This window comes from Botrytis porri (genome assembly GCF_014898465.1).
Source record: "Botrytis porri strain MUCL 3234 chromosome Unknown BPOR_005, whole genome shotgun sequence".
NCBI classification, from domain to species: domain Eukaryota; kingdom Fungi; phylum Ascomycota; class Leotiomycetes; order Helotiales; family Sclerotiniaceae; genus Botrytis; species Botrytis porri.
The window spans coordinates 1,319,021-1,336,404 of NW_024066079.1; the positions used below are offsets into that span (position 1 = coordinate 1,319,021).

At 42.4% G+C, this 17,384-nt stretch overlaps 5 protein-coding genes across 5 annotated transcripts; 4 read left to right on the forward strand and 1 right to left on the reverse strand.

Moving 5' to 3' along the window:
* Positions 1 to 3,778: 3,778 nt before the first annotated feature.
* Positions 3,779 to 6,664, forward strand: EAF01_004085 (uncharacterized protein; the record flags this gene model as incomplete). The annotated part of the gene is made up of 1 exon (XM_038912339.1): positions 3,779 to 6,664. The coding sequence occupies one exon, from the start codon at positions 3,779 to 3,781 to the stop codon at positions 6,662 to 6,664; it is 2,886 nt and encodes a 961-aa protein (XP_038772023.1).
* A 2,492-nt stretch (positions 6,665 to 9,156) lies between these two features.
* EAF01_004086 (uncharacterized protein) lies at positions 9,157 to 10,717 on the forward strand (the record flags this gene model as incomplete). Its single annotated transcript, XM_038912340.1, has 4 exons — positions 9,157 to 9,435; positions 9,492 to 9,713; positions 9,772 to 9,857; positions 9,910 to 10,717. The coding sequence occupies 4 exons, from the start codon at positions 9,157 to 9,159 to the stop codon at positions 10,715 to 10,717; spliced, it is 1,395 nt and encodes a 464-aa protein (XP_038772024.1).
* Positions 10,718 to 11,030: 313 nt separating this feature from the next.
* Positions 11,031 to 11,510, forward strand: EAF01_004087 (uncharacterized protein; the record flags this gene model as incomplete). The annotated part of the gene is made up of 1 exon (XM_038912341.1): positions 11,031 to 11,510. One exon carries the CDS (start codon positions 11,031 to 11,033, stop codon positions 11,508 to 11,510), a length of 480 nt encoding a protein of 159 aa, XP_038772025.1.
* An 851-nt stretch (positions 11,511 to 12,361) lies between these two features.
* On the forward strand, positions 12,362 to 13,456 carry EAF01_004088 (uncharacterized protein; the record flags this gene model as incomplete). Its single annotated transcript, XM_038912342.1, has 1 exon — positions 12,362 to 13,456. One exon carries the CDS (start codon positions 12,362 to 12,364, stop codon positions 13,454 to 13,456), a length of 1,095 nt encoding a protein of 364 aa, XP_038772026.1.
* Positions 13,457 to 14,238: 782 nt separating this feature from the next.
* On the reverse strand, positions 14,239 to 15,684 carry EAF01_004089 (uncharacterized protein; the record flags this gene model as incomplete). Its single annotated transcript, XM_038912343.1, has 8 exons — positions 14,239 to 14,384; positions 14,440 to 14,831; positions 14,882 to 14,957; positions 15,005 to 15,064; positions 15,115 to 15,148; positions 15,204 to 15,418; positions 15,469 to 15,497; positions 15,550 to 15,684. The coding sequence occupies 8 exons, from the start codon at positions 15,682 to 15,684 to the stop codon at positions 14,285 to 14,287; spliced, it is 1,041 nt and encodes a 346-aa protein (XP_038772027.1). The 3' UTR covers positions 14,239 to 14,284.
* Positions 15,685 to 17,384: the final 1,700 nt, after the last annotated feature.

Below are 17,384 nucleotides of genomic sequence, written 5' to 3' on the forward strand. Positions count from 1 at the left end.
AACCCCAATATGTCTCTTGTTCTTGCTTGAACTCTCTCGTGAATTGATGACGCTGGTTGTGTTCGTCTTCACAATTTTGACATATGTTGTCATCTTCGTTGGGACCGCCGCCAGTCAATTTGAAGCATTTTTTGCGACTGTCGCGTAGGTACTAGTCATCCTAGAGTAGTCAATTTTGCTGACGTCGATGGCTATTGCGCTTTTCTAGTGCAGTTCTTGGGGAATCTTGGCCGTGGGAATTAGGGTCATTGAGATACAGAAAAATTTCGATCTGGAGCCCTGATGCACAAAGGAAGAGAAATGGCAGAGAAATTTCCATGGTCTTACTTTCTTTCTTCATTCATAGATTCATAAAACTCGCAGGGTGACGCCGGCGATGGAAAGGTCTAGATGTGAATCGGTCGCTCGTTTTTGCGTTAATATTTCGAGGTCATAGTAATAGACTATTCAATGATTGTGTATGTCGTAAAGTACTGTCCAAGAATGAAGTGATTTCGAAAGATTCATGTGGTCGTGCACATGAGGCTCGGATGTGAGTGAACCGGCTTACTGGCATGCATCATTCGGGTGGTTCAGCAACCTTCTCGGCTCCAATTTTATCTCCCAGGAAACCGTCACTACCGATGCACCGTAATTTTCTGACATCTAATTAATATGTTACACGGTCGGCAATAGGGAATAGCTTACCTAGTGCTTAGCTTCACCCTTGTACGATCTATATACAGTCACCAAGTTGTCCTAGCATGGTTATATGACAGGCATAGTCGTCTAACCGTGCCAATCTTCAAGGTCTAGAGGTCTAGAACAATGAATTGCCTTGTGTTATTATGTTCTTGTGTCTAATATAAGAGAAAAAATGAATTAGTGAACCAACAGAATTATGGAATAGAGCCACTCCATGCTCTGATGGTTTCTTCGCTCACTATTTGCAAGAGCAAGTTCTGTCTCGATCCATGTGTAGCGCGATTCATTGTAATGTGAGCAGCGGGGGCTAAGCCCTATTATAAAACTGTTCAGAACAAGGTCGACGATTGCACAGGCCACTGTTCAATGTAGTCTACGGGAGCGGCCGTCGCTCACGACGAGGTTAATTATGAATATGAACATGATTTGCAAGGGTTATCTGGCGGTTCTTATGGTGCTCATTCAAAATACGTCAGGGTAGCGGTTCAGATGAAGAGCAGGGGAAAAAGAAAGGGAGAGTCGCATGGTTAGCCCAAGTTAACTTTATATTTGATTCTTGATGAAAAGGATAATCAGCTTATTACAAAGAAATAGGTAGGAAAGTGTATGAGTCCCCCCCTGTTTCCCTGATAGTTTCGACGGTCTAACTGTCAAATCTGCCACTCAACGATACCTCACGATTAAAGAATTGGAATCTTAGAAAGCCTCGATTGTTCCCGCTATTAGATGAGATTGATAAGTGATCTGTCCTTATCCAATCTCTAGATTGTTCTCAAATCTTCGACCTAGTCATTAATCTTCAGCTCCTCTAGACTATCCGACTCATCTGTCACCCTTACAATTCCTTTTCCTGTCACATTGTTGTCACTCTATGGCGGAACACACAACCAAGTATGCTAAAGATGACAAGCTCATGTTTTCAGTGGTTTATCCTAAGCTTTTGCAAGCAATCGCCACAAAATATCCTCTGAGAACGTGATTTGCACACATTGAAATCATCTGCATAGGTCAACTTGTTCCCGCATCCGCCTTCGCATTATGTGTATAATGAACCACTTCTGGTACTCTCATCCTCATGATCGTCACCCTATGCCAGAATATCATTTGGACACATTAAAATTTAAATAATGAGCATATTTTGATCAAGCCCCGACATGAGTAACGATCCATGCCAGAATTTCATGCCCGATCGCATCATTCGCTGGGCTGTCATCTTATAAATAAGCAATCACAGTGACCATATTATATTTGGATATGTTCAGTGACTTGGCGAAGTCCCTGACCTGTGGATAGTATGATGCAAGGAGCGGCTTTGTGAAGAGTAACACAATCGATTTTTGACTTCAAGCGAGATCAAGCGGCAAGTCATTTTTCTCTGCTTCTAGTGCATTCAATCATTGCGGTTGGTTAAATAATGATTGTTCTATCTAGATTTTATAGAAATCTGGAGATGCGGTATTAGTTGATACCGCACAGTAGCGATATAGCGCCTATAATGTTTAAAGATCGATCGGACAAAAGGTTCAGGATGCGTCTGCAATTCTTCCAACGCATGAATGACTGGTGAACTACATTCATTTCATCGCCTCCAGAAATCAAAAGAGCGTGGCAAATTAGCAAGAATACAAGATTAAATTTGTTTTCTGCGCTAGTCGCTGGTCTGACGAGTGCTTCAAGTGTAAGTTCGTCGATACCGGGTTAGAAGATCGGGAATGATCTCTTGTGCCACTAAATCATCGGATGAAGCTTCATTCAGAATCGCTTCAATATCATCAGACTCCGTGATCCTAGTCAATTTCTGAAAGATAATTGAAAAAGACCCTCTAGCAACTTTTGGGGGTATCTCACGGATCAACTTACGAAGTAGCTTCATTTCTACATCCTGGCCTTGAATAGGATCGAGTGTATTCAAGTCTTGCTCAATAAAAGACTTCGTATCATCTCTGGTATTGTGAGTGACATGAGTCGTTAGATCTAATCATACCTTCCAGTAACCGAGATAAGAAGTTGAAGAGAGCCTTCGCTTGCAAACGATCTCCTCTACCCCCTCAGAAAACCCCCCAAGCTGTGAGCATGGCTTTGGGGAAGCTGATCTAGTCCATCAAGCGGGAGGTCAAGTGGCTGATAAAACAAATATTGCTGAACCAAGTTGTGAGTCGACTAACCCACCCCGCTTTCTGGCCACTTTGTTGGATTCTATGAGAAGGTGGGAATAATGCCATCAGATTGCGATCGCAACACGCAAGTCTTTCTATTCCTGGCTTTATTTGCATAATGATTAATGCACATCCGCATCCGCCTGCAACTTTCCCCACACATCGTGTCGACGGTGCTTGTTGAATATGATGGCATAACCTGTCGAAAGGCCCACTTGCTATTTTCACAATGATTGACAGTGATTCCACTTGTCAATCACAACGCAGAATCTTGTGCATCTCGGAGTACGAGAATCTTTATTGATTTGTGTAGTAGTTGTGATAGGGATGAAATGGAGAACAGCTAGACTAGATTCTGGTCGAAATCCACTGTAGTGAACAAATGGTCAAAGCTCACCGGGGATGCCGGAAGTTCACATCAGAGAGTGGAATTTCTGGGCCCGAATTGCTTCTTTCATCATGGTCTAACTCAAGTTATTGAATGAAACAATCGCAACTGACAGCTGTATTCGCTGGTTGACTCACTGAATGTGTGACTCTTGACCTAATTTATGGAGGCGCGAAAGAGAAATCCAAGCTTGTTTTAGTCTTGCTTCAATTGTTGATAGATTTCGAGTCAGCTCACTACATTGTTTGTAACCGGGGAAGCTACCCACGCTCCCGTCTGAGAGCACCCAACAACATTGGTCCAAAGCAAACACGAGATTTGCTTCTGCCAAATGTCCATCGACCTTATTTTAGGTAGGTTGCCTTGATTCAGGTTTTATTTATTTTCATCTCTACATCTTATAGTATATCTCCTCAATCAATGAATCTGTGATTCTTTTCCTTTCCTTATAGCTTTGAATGATTCCACGCCCTTTGAGCTGAGACGCACAGTCGGCATATCACCAGGTAAAACAGATCGGGATCAAAGTCAATCTGAATATCGATCCAAAATGGATCGCAGTAAAGAAGAAAATCAGAGCCGCGAAGGGCTTCTGCGAGATTATGACGATAATGGTCAAACGCCAATTCGGAAATCATTCGAAGATGCCTATCGAAATTCGGAGGAATCTGATATCGACGCCACGGACTATCTCAATCCGAATCACCCTCACGTTTCAGTGCCCGCATATCATACCAACACTCAATTGAGTAATCTACGACGTACTTTGGCTCGACGGTCGAAATGCCTTATAATAACAATTATCGTTGGTGTAGTGTTTTGGTCGGTTCTCGCTGGAGGAGGGTTCTGGTTATACAAGAAAACACCTGCAACCGGACAGTCGCCGCCATGGTACCCAACACCACCTGGAGGGACAGTCTCACAATGGAGCCAGAGCTATACGAAGGCCGCTGCGTTGGTCGAAAAAATGACGTTGCCAGAAAAGGTGAATATTACCACGGGTACTGGATGGCAGATGGGTCTTGCAGTTGGCAATACTGGTCCTGCATTGAATGTAGGATTCCCTGGTCTCGCCTTGCAAGACGGGCCCTTGGGGCTGCGTTTCGCCGATAATGCAACGGCTTTCCCAGCAGGTATCACTGTCGGCGCGACGTTCAACAAGGAATTGATGTACAAGCGGGGTAAGGCACATGGCCAAGAAGCCAGATTGAAGGGAGTCAATGTACTCTTAGGACCGTGTGTTGGACCAATAGGTCGAATGCCCGCAGGCGGGCGGAACTGGGAAGGATTCGGCACAGATCCATATCTTCAAGGTATTGCCGCAGCTCAAACCATCAAAGGCATTCAAGAAGAAGGCGTTATTGCTACGATTAAGCATTTTGTTGGGAATGAGCAAGAACACTTCAGACAAAGTTATGAGTGGGGATTACCAAATGCCATGTCATCAAACATCGACGATCGATCTCTGCACGAACTGTATGGATGGCCTTTCGGAGATGCTGTAAAAGCTGGAGTGGCCAGCGTTATGTGCAGTTACCAAATGGTGAACAACTCATATTCGTGTGGAAACTCGAAGCTTCTCAACGGAATACTGAAAGATGAACTTGGATTTCAAGGCTTTGTCCAATCCGATTGGCTTGCGCAACGATCTGGTGTAGCAAGCGCACTTGCTGGACTTGATATGACCATGCCAGGAGACGGCCTTATCTGGGTTGATGGAAAATCTTTATGGGGCCCCGAGCTGAGTAAATCAGTTCTGAATGGGTCATTGCCCGTCTCGAGACTCAATGACATGGTGACCAGAATTGTAGCTGCTTGGTATCAGTTGGGACAAGATGATAAATCAAAATTTGATGGTGAGGGTCCCAACTTTTCCTCATGGACCAATGAAGAGAAAGGATATATCAATGCTGGAAGCCCCGATGATAAGGACGAGAAAGTTGTCAATAAATTTATCGATGTTCAAGGTGCAGGCGAAGAAGCGCATTCTATTATAGCACGTCAAGTAGCCACCGAAGGAACTGTGCTACTAAAGAACGAAGACAATTTACTACCCCTGAATAAGAATGGTTGGGGCTCACCAGAAAAGCATGAAATCGTATACAGAATAGGGATCTTCGGCGAGGATGCAAGCGAAGGTGAAGGCCCAAATGTGTGCCCAGATAGAGGTTGCAACAAAGGTACATTAGGATCTGGCTGGGGATCTGGTGCCGTTGACTTTCCTTACTTGATTTCTCCAATCTCGGGTATCAAGAAATCGTTCAACCCGGAACATGTCTACATTACTGTCTTTCCTACAAACTCTCCCCCATTGAAGAAGGCTCCAGCAATTATCAAAGACCAAGATGTTTGCATTGTATTTGTCAATTCCGATGGTGGAGAAGGATATATTAGTTATGAAGGTATTCGTGGCGACCGCAATGACTTGAACCTACAACATGGAGGCGGGAAACTTGTGAAACAAGTCGCTGAAGGGTGTGGAGGAGGGGAAGGTAGCACAATTGTGGTAGTCCATGCTGTTGGACCAGTTGTTATGGATGAATGGATTGATCTGCCAGGAGTCAAAGCAGTGATAATGGCAAATCTTCCTGGGCAGGAGAGTGGAAATGCAATTGCTGATATCTTACTTGGCAACGTCAATCCAAGTGGTAAGCTACCTTATACCATTGGAAAATCTCTGCAAGATTATGGTTCTGGTGGTCAAGTTTTGTACTATCCGAATGCTGTTGTTCCACAGCAGAATTTCACAGAAGGCTTGTACATTGACTATCGCCACTTCGACAAATACAATCTAGAACCTACATTTGAGTTCGGCTTCGGACTCTCATACACCACTTTTGAATACACAAACATCCAGATTGATGCAATTTTACCCAAATCATCTTTCCCAGCCACTCGCCCAGATGGAATTCTCCCACCTACTTTCGAGGAAAAAATTCCAGACCCTAGTGAAGCCCACTTCCCATCAAATTTCAGGAAGCTCTCTAAATTTATTTATCCATATATCGAAAAGGTTTCGGATATCAAGGAGGGCAAATACCCATACCCAGAGGGCTATGACATCGAACAGACCCCATCACCAGCTGGTGGAGATGAAGGCGGTAACCCTGATCTTTGGACTGTTTACGCCACTGTATCGGTCGACCTCAAGAATACTGGGAGTGTGACTGGCAAAGAAGTGGCACAATTATATCTTGAATATGACAAAATTAGTGGTGAAGCTGCCAATATCGACTTTCCAGTCAGAGTCTTGAGAGGATTCGAGAAAGTTGAACTTGCAAAGGATGAGACGACAACAGTGAAATTTGAGTTGACGAGAAGGGATTTAAGTTATTGGGATGTGGTCAGGCAGAATTGGGTTATGCCCACTGAGGGAACTTTTACGATAAGAGTGGGTGCTAGTTCGAGGGATTTGAGGCTCACGGGATCTTTGTGATATGGAACATAAAAAAGGATCGGAACTGGTGTTGGGGATTTTGATTGGGAAGTGAGATTAACATGGATATGTACTTGGAACTGGATATAACATTCTTTGCGATATAGCCAAACATTGATGACATAGGCCGGGTTTTCAAATGCGCGAGACAATCAGTCCACAAATCAATAGGGATGTGAAATTGAAATTGATTGTATAATCTAGATGAAGGTAGATGTACGTCACAAGAATAAGCCAGCATTCTTTCTATGAGACTATGCATGCAATTCGCAGAACATGATTTTTTCAAAGAGCATTCCTGCGACACTACAAGACGTACTGGAAAGAGCAAACACTGTTTGCCACTTCACCAATACTCGCTGGACCTGGATACGAAATCCTGACCACGCTACGAAATGTGCCTACGCGACGAAAGCGCATTGAGCATCCGAGGAAGAATTTCAAGGAGTGGACAGCGACTCCAATCATGGTAAGCTCTCTTTCATATATTTCTAACCTCTTATTCTTATTGATCGCGATGAATACAGAAAATGCCGGCTCTTTGCTTTATTGGTATAGTTAGACACCTTACTTGGTACCACAACGCTTTTGTATCAGTAGACGACGTCGTATCTCCGCCTAAAATATATGTTTGTATTTTTCAGGTGATCAATTGAGTCAAGAAAGTTAGACATTCTGTCTGTGATTCTGCCAATTTTGCTAATTACATGGAGAGATCTTTCCCTACGGTTTTTTTTTATATAACGTGGTTTATTAGTACATACACTATATCAGTACGTGCATTATTATTTTTACATACAAAAAACGATCGTGTATAACCGTGCACTTTCTTTATTTATTGGTATAATTTAATTTTTCCTTATAAATATTATATTTATCTATATAAATAATATAAAAATGAATTAAAATAGTAAAATCTTATAATAATAAAAAAGTTATTTAAAGAAATTGTTACGGAGGTACCCGCACCGCAACATGGATTATAAGATAAACCTAAGGCCTTGGTGTTGGAACCTACGAAAACAGCACTGTAGGGACAGTTGGATTAAAGGGTAACGAAAGATAGCGGTAACCGAATCAATAAGCAATGATTAAAAGATAGGTACCTATCTTTTGTTGGCACCTACCCTACAGTAGGCACAGGAGGGATAGCGGTACAGGTTATCTAGTAAGCACAGGTTAGATAAGCAGTAGTATCATGTAGGTCACGGGGCAAGTGTCACGTGATGGATAGACAGTCTACCCAAGCTATCCAGGCTATCCGTGGATAGACGGGATAGACAGTCTACCCAAGCTATCCAGACGAGAACGAAGGTCTATATAAGGGAATGGGTTTCATTACAATGTAGAGCTTCGTGCTCAAGAACAATCACTAGTTTCATTACTATAGTTACGAGAATTGCAACCAGTTACAACCTTATTGAATTCCTACTTGAAGTTTAGTCTAAACCACCTCGAGAGAACTCTAGACACTTCCACGTGACCCTAGAGGCAGCTCCCGTAACAGAAATAGATTTTTATAATGTAAAGTGTGATATTCTTAAGTTACAATTGAGATATCTATAAAAAGATTAAATTTTATAAATATTTTATTTTTATTATTTATAAGGAAACTTTTCCAAAGAAAAAATAATGATTAATGGTTTAAATAAAAATATTAATAAAAGACTAATTTTGATGTATTTTGAAGTGGTGTACGTATTGATATGGTGTACGCACTAATAAACTACGTTAACTAAAGACAGCTTTTTGCTTAGATTAGAAAAGTGAAGCTGACTAAGCACGCAAACAAAAAAAGGTTGATCTAGCAAGCAAAATTGTCACTCCTCTAGATTCTGTAAACTTCTAAACTTGATGTAAACAACGAAGGTATGTCTTCTCTTCTTGTTCGATTGCATTCCAAATTGGCAATATTCATGGCTAGTATTTGAAGTTGGCCAATTATTAAAGGGGCCTCTGCAAGTTGTCACAATAGTTCCATCAGTTGTTGTTTCTCCCGAGAATCGATCTGCCTGATGAAGGATCTCTCGATAGAACAAATGCAAAGGCGGAATCGCAACCAAAAATATTTGATGGGTGATAATTACGAAATCTTCGAGACTATACACGGAGCGGGTGAATACCTCAATCTTTCGAACCAGGCCCAGGTACGATAGCACGTTAACGTCACCATTGCCAAAGTTCGTATATGCTGGTTTGTTCCTAACTAGTTTGCGCTAGTATCTACCGGTACTCAACCCAGCGTTAAACATGTAAGTGTCATGTGTGGGAACTACGGGATGATAATGTGGACGACTCCGGTGGGCGTAACCCCGGAGCACTATCAGATCGTGTGTTAAAGCGGGGATGGCGGGGATGGCGGGGTTGTCGTTTAACCTTGACGACGAGATTGGGGAGATCGGCAGCCAAATTTTATATAAAGGAAGGCAAGATGCTAAAGCTTTGAGCATGAAAAGAACGTCAGAGGTACACCATCTCGTTTGATTATCATCATGAAGTACGGCATACTCTCTTTGTTTTTGGCAGCCATTGCAGATGGCTCAAATATACTGCAAAGACAGACTATCCTAGGAACTTCTACTGTCAATCTGAACAATAATACTGGTTCTACCGGACACCTTGCTTCGGGCATTCTCTATGGCATTCCAGATACTCAGGGACAGATTCCCACCTCTTTCTATTCTGATATGGGATTTAATTATGCGCGAGCGGGTGGTGCCCAGGTCCCGTCACCAGGACGGGGTTGGATATGGGGACTGTCTGAATATAAGGTCCGTTAGATTGTTTCTTGTCAAGTAAGTGTGTACAAATTGCTGAATAGTCCTAGGTTCGATTCGCGTCAGCGTTGTCAAATTACCGATCTACTCGAGCACATGGTGGTAAATTCATATTCCTCATCCACGATTTGTGGGGTGCAGACGGAACCCAAAACTCGAGTGTTCCTTACCCTGGAGACAATGGGAACTGGGCTTCATGGGATTCCTATTTGACGCAATTGATCTCTGACATCAATGCAAATGGTGCCACGGCTGGTCTTTCAATTGATATTGTAAGTCAAACCGCGTTGAGCTATCGCCATCCGAAGCTTATTAGCTGACTCCCCAAAGTGGAATGAGCCGGATTTCACCGCATTCTGGAACAGAAGTCAAGCCCAGTACTTCCAATTGTGGGGTCGAACTTATTACAGGTTCAGGTAAATAGTAGAATGATCCTGTGCAGAATTATATACTAAATCGATATTTTAGAGCGGCATTTCCAGCTGTTCCTCTCATTGGTCCCGCCTATGCAGGGCCTCCATCTCTCAGCAGTAATTGGTGGACTGGATTTGCTTCATTTGTAAAGACAAACAACAGTGTTCCAGATCAATGGGTCTGGCACATGGAAGGTGGTGGTAGTGCAAACATGGGAACAGCTTATTCAGGGCTTCAGCAAATCCTTACCACTTACGGCCTCCCTCAAAAGACTGTTAACATCGATGAGTATGGAACGAATGCCGAACAAGTCCCTTCTGGCACTGCTTGGTGGATTTCGCAATTGGAGAGATATAACGCTATTGGGCTAAGAGGGAATTGGCTCAGTGGGTGGCCACTTCACGATTTGATGGCCGGTCTTCTTGGTAAACCAAATGCTGGAGCCTCAGCTTATTCTCCGACTGCCACCGGTTACCGGCCAAATGGAGAATGGCAGGTTTACAAGTACTATAACCTCAACATGACCGGGCATCGCGTTGGAACCTCAGCGTCAGCAGATGGTAAGTTGGATACTTATGCTACGATTGGATCGACCAAAGTAAAGATTTTATGCGGAGTACGCGTTGCAACTGGAACTTGGCAAATTACGGTAAACAGTTTATCCTCTGTTGGATTACCAACATCTGGTACTTTGAACATCAATACTTGGGGATTTCCAAATACTGGTGGCCCATTTGGTTCCGTTACAGCGCTGAACGATCTTGGTACTGTGGCTCATACTTACTCGGGGAACAGTGTGACCTTTCCTATTTATCAAGTGGATACAAGTACTGCGTACGCCTTTGAATTTAACGTCAGTTAGATAAGGGAAAAAGAATGTGGTTGAGCAGTTGTGGCTTTCATTGGGACTACTAAATACTTTTAAATGAGCATACCCAATCAAAGTTGTTCTCAATACATAGGAATTTAACCAATCGCTATATCTCTTGGCTTTAGTCGCGTGAGTCCGAGGTACAATTTCTTTGTTCTGATCCTGATTTGGATTTCGTCATAGCCCCTCAACACGCCACTGCTGCATTTCTTTGTCTTTACAAATTTATTTCTACTACAACAGCTTCACATTGATCACCAAATACAATAATAAAATCAAAACACGATTGCAAACCCAAAACAAGATGTCTTCAGATTCAGATACTACGCCAGTACCTACAATCTCCCCTGAGTTTCATGGAGAGACCAAACCAATTAATATTACTTCCTCAACCGGAAATGCCAAGCCTTCACAGCCCGACGTTCACCGACTCAAGCTCCCCACTGAACATCGCGACAGTACTATTTCTACTCCCGACAGCATGAAGGTTGAAACTGGTAGTTCTAGCGATGGAATTGCAGAAGCTGTCAGCCCCGTTGAAGGCCTGCGCGCGAAATCTCATGGCGTCGCACACGAGGCCGAGGTTAACGGTAGCGATGAATCATGGGAGGAGGTGAGGCATGAAAGAACCCAAGCCTTAGAGGAAGGAACACAGGATAATAGACCAGTCTGGGTGGGCCACGTCGAAGAGAAGAATGCGACACAGGAAGAGGAAGGTTCGGGAGATATTGCTCCGGAGTTCCGACCGAGAACTCCAAGACCTTATGGCTCTCATAGTGAATGATCAATCTTGTGAGAGTTTTGTTAAGCAAAGGGATTGGGATTGTAAAGTTTCTAGTTGATGGCGATATCAGTTTGTGATTTCAATTGAAAGAGTTAGACTCAATTCTCGTTGTCATCTCAACCATTTCATCGAGGAAGTCATTGTGTGGAAGGTTCTAAGCGCCCGGATACTTTGACCAAAAAGTTCTTCTCATATCTCATATTAATACTTAGGTATTGTTTGGAGGATTGCTTAAGCTTGGTTGGGAGTTCAGGAAGAAACGAAATTTTCTTGTTCAGGGAGATTGATTGTTATGCAAGCATGGTAGAAAGTTTGTGAACTTTTTAATAAATACCAATTCCTTAAATAGCTAGCCTAGTTCCTGAGAGCTCCTACACATTGTGTTCTTACTTGAGGCCCTATAAGCTACACTAGATCTTCGATGAGATCCTTAAAACCTAGCATTTTGGAAGTAGCGAGTCGGTTGTCGGTGTAAGAAATCGTGACAAGAACCTCGGATCTCACTCCTTCCTATTTGTATTCTGTGCAGATAATTTCTTCTCAAATAAAATCTTTTCCCTCTCGTCTTTTTGATCAATATCATTCACCTCATCAATCCTTATTCCTATTAGCTATCAGCGGATATAGCCTCTCCTCTCTAATTCAGTCTCGTAATTTTTATTTCAAGCTGTGTTTCAAATTTTCCATCTTACCCAAATCAAAACTTCCTATTCACTGAAAGGTATCCAGCTTCAGTCACGAATCTTCCATTAAGTAACGATCTAGTTGTGAAGCTTGATTGTTTGCCATTATCAGTGACGCTACTTGCTCGAATCCTCAAGGTCTTTAGATAAAAGTATTAGCATAAAAACATGGCTAGCTACATACCTCCAACATCCTACTCACTTCCACCGTCCACGGCTTATGTATCATCAATAGTCATTCCACCTGTTCGGCCCGCATCTTTGGACCCCAGATCAAGTGAAAGTTCATGTCCAAATGCAGGATCAAGAGCTTTCAGCTACACTGATCAGGTAACGGATATCGAGGAAGACTCCCGAGCCAAGTCTGTAAAGTCTTGCAATGTTACATTCGGGAAAGAAATTGCTAAAGGGGGGGACTCAACTACCGAACCCCGGCGAAGTTGTAATCAAAGCGCTGGAAGAAAAATTATGAAAAGTTCCAGTTACCGTATAGAAACTGAATATCTCAAAAGCCCCGCGATGCATGCCTCTTTCGGGTTTGATAACGCCAATTGTGTCAAAATCAAACATCTTCCTGAAAGAATCAAGGACGGAATTCGAACACTTCTAGAAAAGGGCTGGGAATATGGTATTCGAAGAGAAGGTCCATGTTCTAAAACCGATGAGTGTTATTACTTTAAACTCAAGAAGAGACCATTTGGTAGCGGAAATACATATGTGGTAACTCGAATGACACGCAACATGATTGCATATCTGGCCTCCGAGGGTTGGAAAGTACAACCTGTCCCATCACTTTTAGATCCATACGACACTTTGAATTTTCGAAAGTGTGCAAAGCCCCTCCCAAAATGTTACTGGCTTGCTCTGGCATACGGGCATGCTGGGAAGTGGTGTCTGAAAGATCAGCTAAGCATTCTGGGTGGAGCAGACGAACTCATTGACACCATCCGCCTTACCTTGCAAGAAATGAATCTGATATCCAAGCTCAAGAAGGAGCATACTGATTCTGCAAGAAGTTGGCACCAGTTCTGCATCAAGGGCTCCTTTCTCCGTTCTGGAGGCCTTGAAAAGAAAAAGACCATGATGCTCAGGATTATGGAGAGGCTTGAGGAACGTGGTTGGGTCTTATATGTCGGCTGGCATCGAATCTATCATGAACAGACAGACTACGAACAGAAAATTGGGACTTGGTTATGTGTGAAGAGTCGTGAATGGACGCCTACTAATCCAGTGAAAATTCGCTGGGAGAGTGATTTGAATTGAGATGGGACATTGATGATAATGCAGGGTCTGAGATTATGCCAGAAGATACAAATTGAAACTCTCAACGGATCATGAACATCCTGTATGTGATCATCTTGTTTATAGGATATCCGCTGAAGATTCATCATGGTGGTGGCTCTTGTGAATGTATATCAGTGATTGTGGAGCACTAGCATGATTCCGAACTCCGACGAGAATGCTCTATCCATAGCAATTATCACACTCGATGACACTACGAAGTTGAACAAAGATTGAAATACCATAATGACACCAAGTAATGTTCTGTGATGTTTAATGGATATGGAAATTACTAACGGACGCAAGAACCTCATCTTCGCGTTTCTGCCGCGTTTGGCCTTCTAGTGTTAGATAGCTGGCCGGAAAGACTTATAATTCACGTGTCCCCGTATTTTGTAGTAACAAATTTATAAAATCAAAAATCAGAGACGAGATTGAAACGGGCCGATTATGCTTTTTAATCAGTTTTTGTGCTCTTGGATGGATAAAGTATATAAGAATATTTGACTTGGGACGAAACTAAATAATTCCCAAACGAGACCTGAAGCATCAATATGGTATCGTTGCTTTCTTCATTCTTCTGAAAGAAATTGAAATTCTAAACAGATTCAAATAAGTCAATGACGGTGTTTTAATTTCTGAAAAATGATGAAGTCTTGGATGCTGGACAGATTGAATGGTAGTTGCAATATGATGAGATGAATGAACAGTCTAGTATTTTGAGCTATTTAATCAACAAAGTGTAGAAGCTTTGTCTGTGGAGCTCGTGTTGATACAAGGCATCTTGAATTTCTGCAAAAGCTGTAAAAGTCAAGCTCTAAGTGTATCTGTACTTCCGCTTACCGGCATGCGTAGATCCATCGGATGTTTTCCTAGTTGGTAAACCTTGACGGAGTTGATCAACCAGTACCTATCATATTTCCATGTCAGCGCCGATCCATATTGCAATCACATCTAACACTCACGTATCTTTAAAGGCATCTGGATTTTCCGCCACAAATTGTTCGCAAGTCAATTTTCCTCCTTGGCTGCAAATTCCACCATCATTTCCCCAGACAGCTCCTGCAAAATCACCACAGAAGGTAGTATCAAACACTAAGCTCTGATTCGCAAAATGGCTGTTAATAATACAGGACGAAGAACCTTGGAATATTGCTTGAGACTTTGACCAGGAGCTGGGCTCTGGAGTTCCTCTTTTGATATCAAACGGAATGGTATTGCGGGGAAAAAACCAGATCTTGATATGTTCTGAGGTCCATTCTGTAGCGTAGATGCCGCCACCGTTGGAGTTGAAAGATTTGCCATAGGTGGATGCTCCGGCTTGAGCTGTTGAGCCGCAGCCAGCGTAGTTGTTTAACTAGTGATGTTATGAGTGGTGTATGCTATGGATGAAGAGGGGTGTCTTACGGTTCCATCACATTGATTGCTATTCATCGTACCTAGTTGTGTGTTGTCTTTGTTTGGCATGGTACAATTTGCCGAGCTTTCACTGTTAGTAGGCTAAACCCATTGAAAGGGCAAACAAATTACGTATGGAGAGTCATTAGGTTGTCGCTTTGTTGATTAACGCCTTCAATGATATCAATCTCCCTTGATTGCAAATTAGACACTTCGCTAAAGGTTCGATTCTGGAAACATACCCGTTATTCGGCCAATCTGGGCCAAGCAACCAAACTGTTTTGTGGATCTTCAATAGCTGCTTTCTTCATTTTGATTGTTTCGAACTTACAAGCTGGCCAGGTACCGCAAGTTCCACCAGGCATGTGTAAAATATCTGCAATAAACAATCCATGTGTCCATGAATTCTGACTCGTTATGCGTACACTCTTTCGTCCTGGACCAGCAGGATCTAAGAAAGTAGTATAATCGACTCCCATATATACCGGTCCATAAGTATCTGTATTGGTGAGATGATTTGCCCTCGAAACTTCTTCGTCGACATATCTGGGAAAGGTCGTTAGTAGCGCTCAGCATCAAAGGGACGACCGACTAACGTGACGTAACCATGAGTGGGATCTGGATCCTATCGAACTTTAGTGAAAAGATGCTTGTCGCAGGGTTCTATGATTTCTTACAACAAAAAATTCCCATCCACTGAAGAAGTTCGCTCCTTCATATCTTGAGTCCAGATGGTAGCGCTGTTTGGTATGTGCTATGACACCTACATACAATAGCCAACAGATTGAGAAGAACAGGCAAGTCGAGATCATCGTCATGGTACTATAACAATTTAATGGAATGAAATATAAGAAACTTGCCCAGGAACGCAGAGAATGATTTTCAAGTTGAACTAATTCTTACCAGCAAGTTCGTGTCACAAATCCACAATGCTTCGAGTAGCATTTCACAGGAACAGTGGCACCACCAAAAAAATCCATCTTGATGTAGTATTACAGTCAATATGCAATCTCTCAAATAATCTCAAATTTCCGAAACATATGGGTGGAAGTCAGCGAATGCAATACTCGATTCACTACTTACCTAGATATTCATGATGAGTGCAATTTATTCTTCGGCTCTAGGCCCAAGATGGTCACACCTCAAATGAGAACCCCAATTACTTACGCAAGAGATCCAATCTTACGGGAATCAATTGAGATGACACTGGTAAGATATTCAGACTTTATTTGCGAGGGCTTGAAGTGGTGATGCACAAGTTTCTCGATGTGTAGAAATAACATAGTCGACGAACTATAAATATGGTTATTCAGATTCGAATGGAGATGAAGCATGGAGACATCGAGCTTCCGATTCCATGTGGTAATTGGATCGCACCAATAATCCACTTTAGTTCGCACAACAGTCTCCCAGTGTTCTGGTTTGATGAGTGATGAGTGCTAGAAAGTTTTGTAACGTCATGACAGTAAAAAGAAATCTGAATTTCATGATTTCGGTCTCTCGAAACCTTTCTTTGGTAGACAACTGTTCCATTACCATGAGCAGGATGTGTCAGGAAGACTGTTGATGGAAATTGAGGGAATCACGTGTGATACACGTGATTAACTTTTCTGCAACATGTACGCTTGTTCAATGCTCGCCATTAATCTGACGGAATTTTAATATGCAGGTTACGTGAGAAATCTCTCCAAAAGCATTGAAAACCATAGTTGTGTGCAGCTAGGTACTCGCCGGAGACTAAGGATTCCTCGCTGACTGAGCTAGTGGACCGTACGAATATAAGTCCTGCTCTCTACCATGGATTTCAGATCTCTAAGGCAAAATCCAATGATGCTAGATGGAAATGGAATTTCGTCAATATAGTTCCCATTTATAAGATGACGAGATTTCATGATGTGGCTGCAAAGGAGTGTTTCTCGTCTATTTATCGGCAAAGATGATGAATTCAGTGACCTTGGTGCTTATGTAATCGAAATTGATGTGTTTGCCCTTCCCAGATAGATCGTATCACCTAAACAATTTATATTTTATAAAGTTTCACATTATGGTGATCTTCTGGTATTGATGGATAATACCGTCGACTATTCTCGTGGTGTCTCATCGGCATTGCGCTGTATGGTAGCATGGAAGCTTTTAGGAATTCATCAACCTGCCATAACACATATCTGCCCCAGCCATCGTATGAGCACCCAGATAATTTCATTGTTCAACCCCTTTTTGAGAAATACTCAATAATTCTACGCGACATGTCGATCATGTATAAGACCGGTAAGTCTACCAAATTCCGTCAAGAACGTGTGATCGTCAGTCTGCTGTTCGTTTCAAGTATGGTTTCACGCGTTTTTGGCAGGATATTATGTCTTGTTGGGAGTAACCTTTCTTTTATTCATATTAATGACTATTGTTCCTCGAAAAATTCGTCAATTCCAACTGATAATACACTGACTAGTCGCGACTGCTGAAGAGCCTATGATATACACACTAATTACTCTAACGAGTGGCCAACGACAAA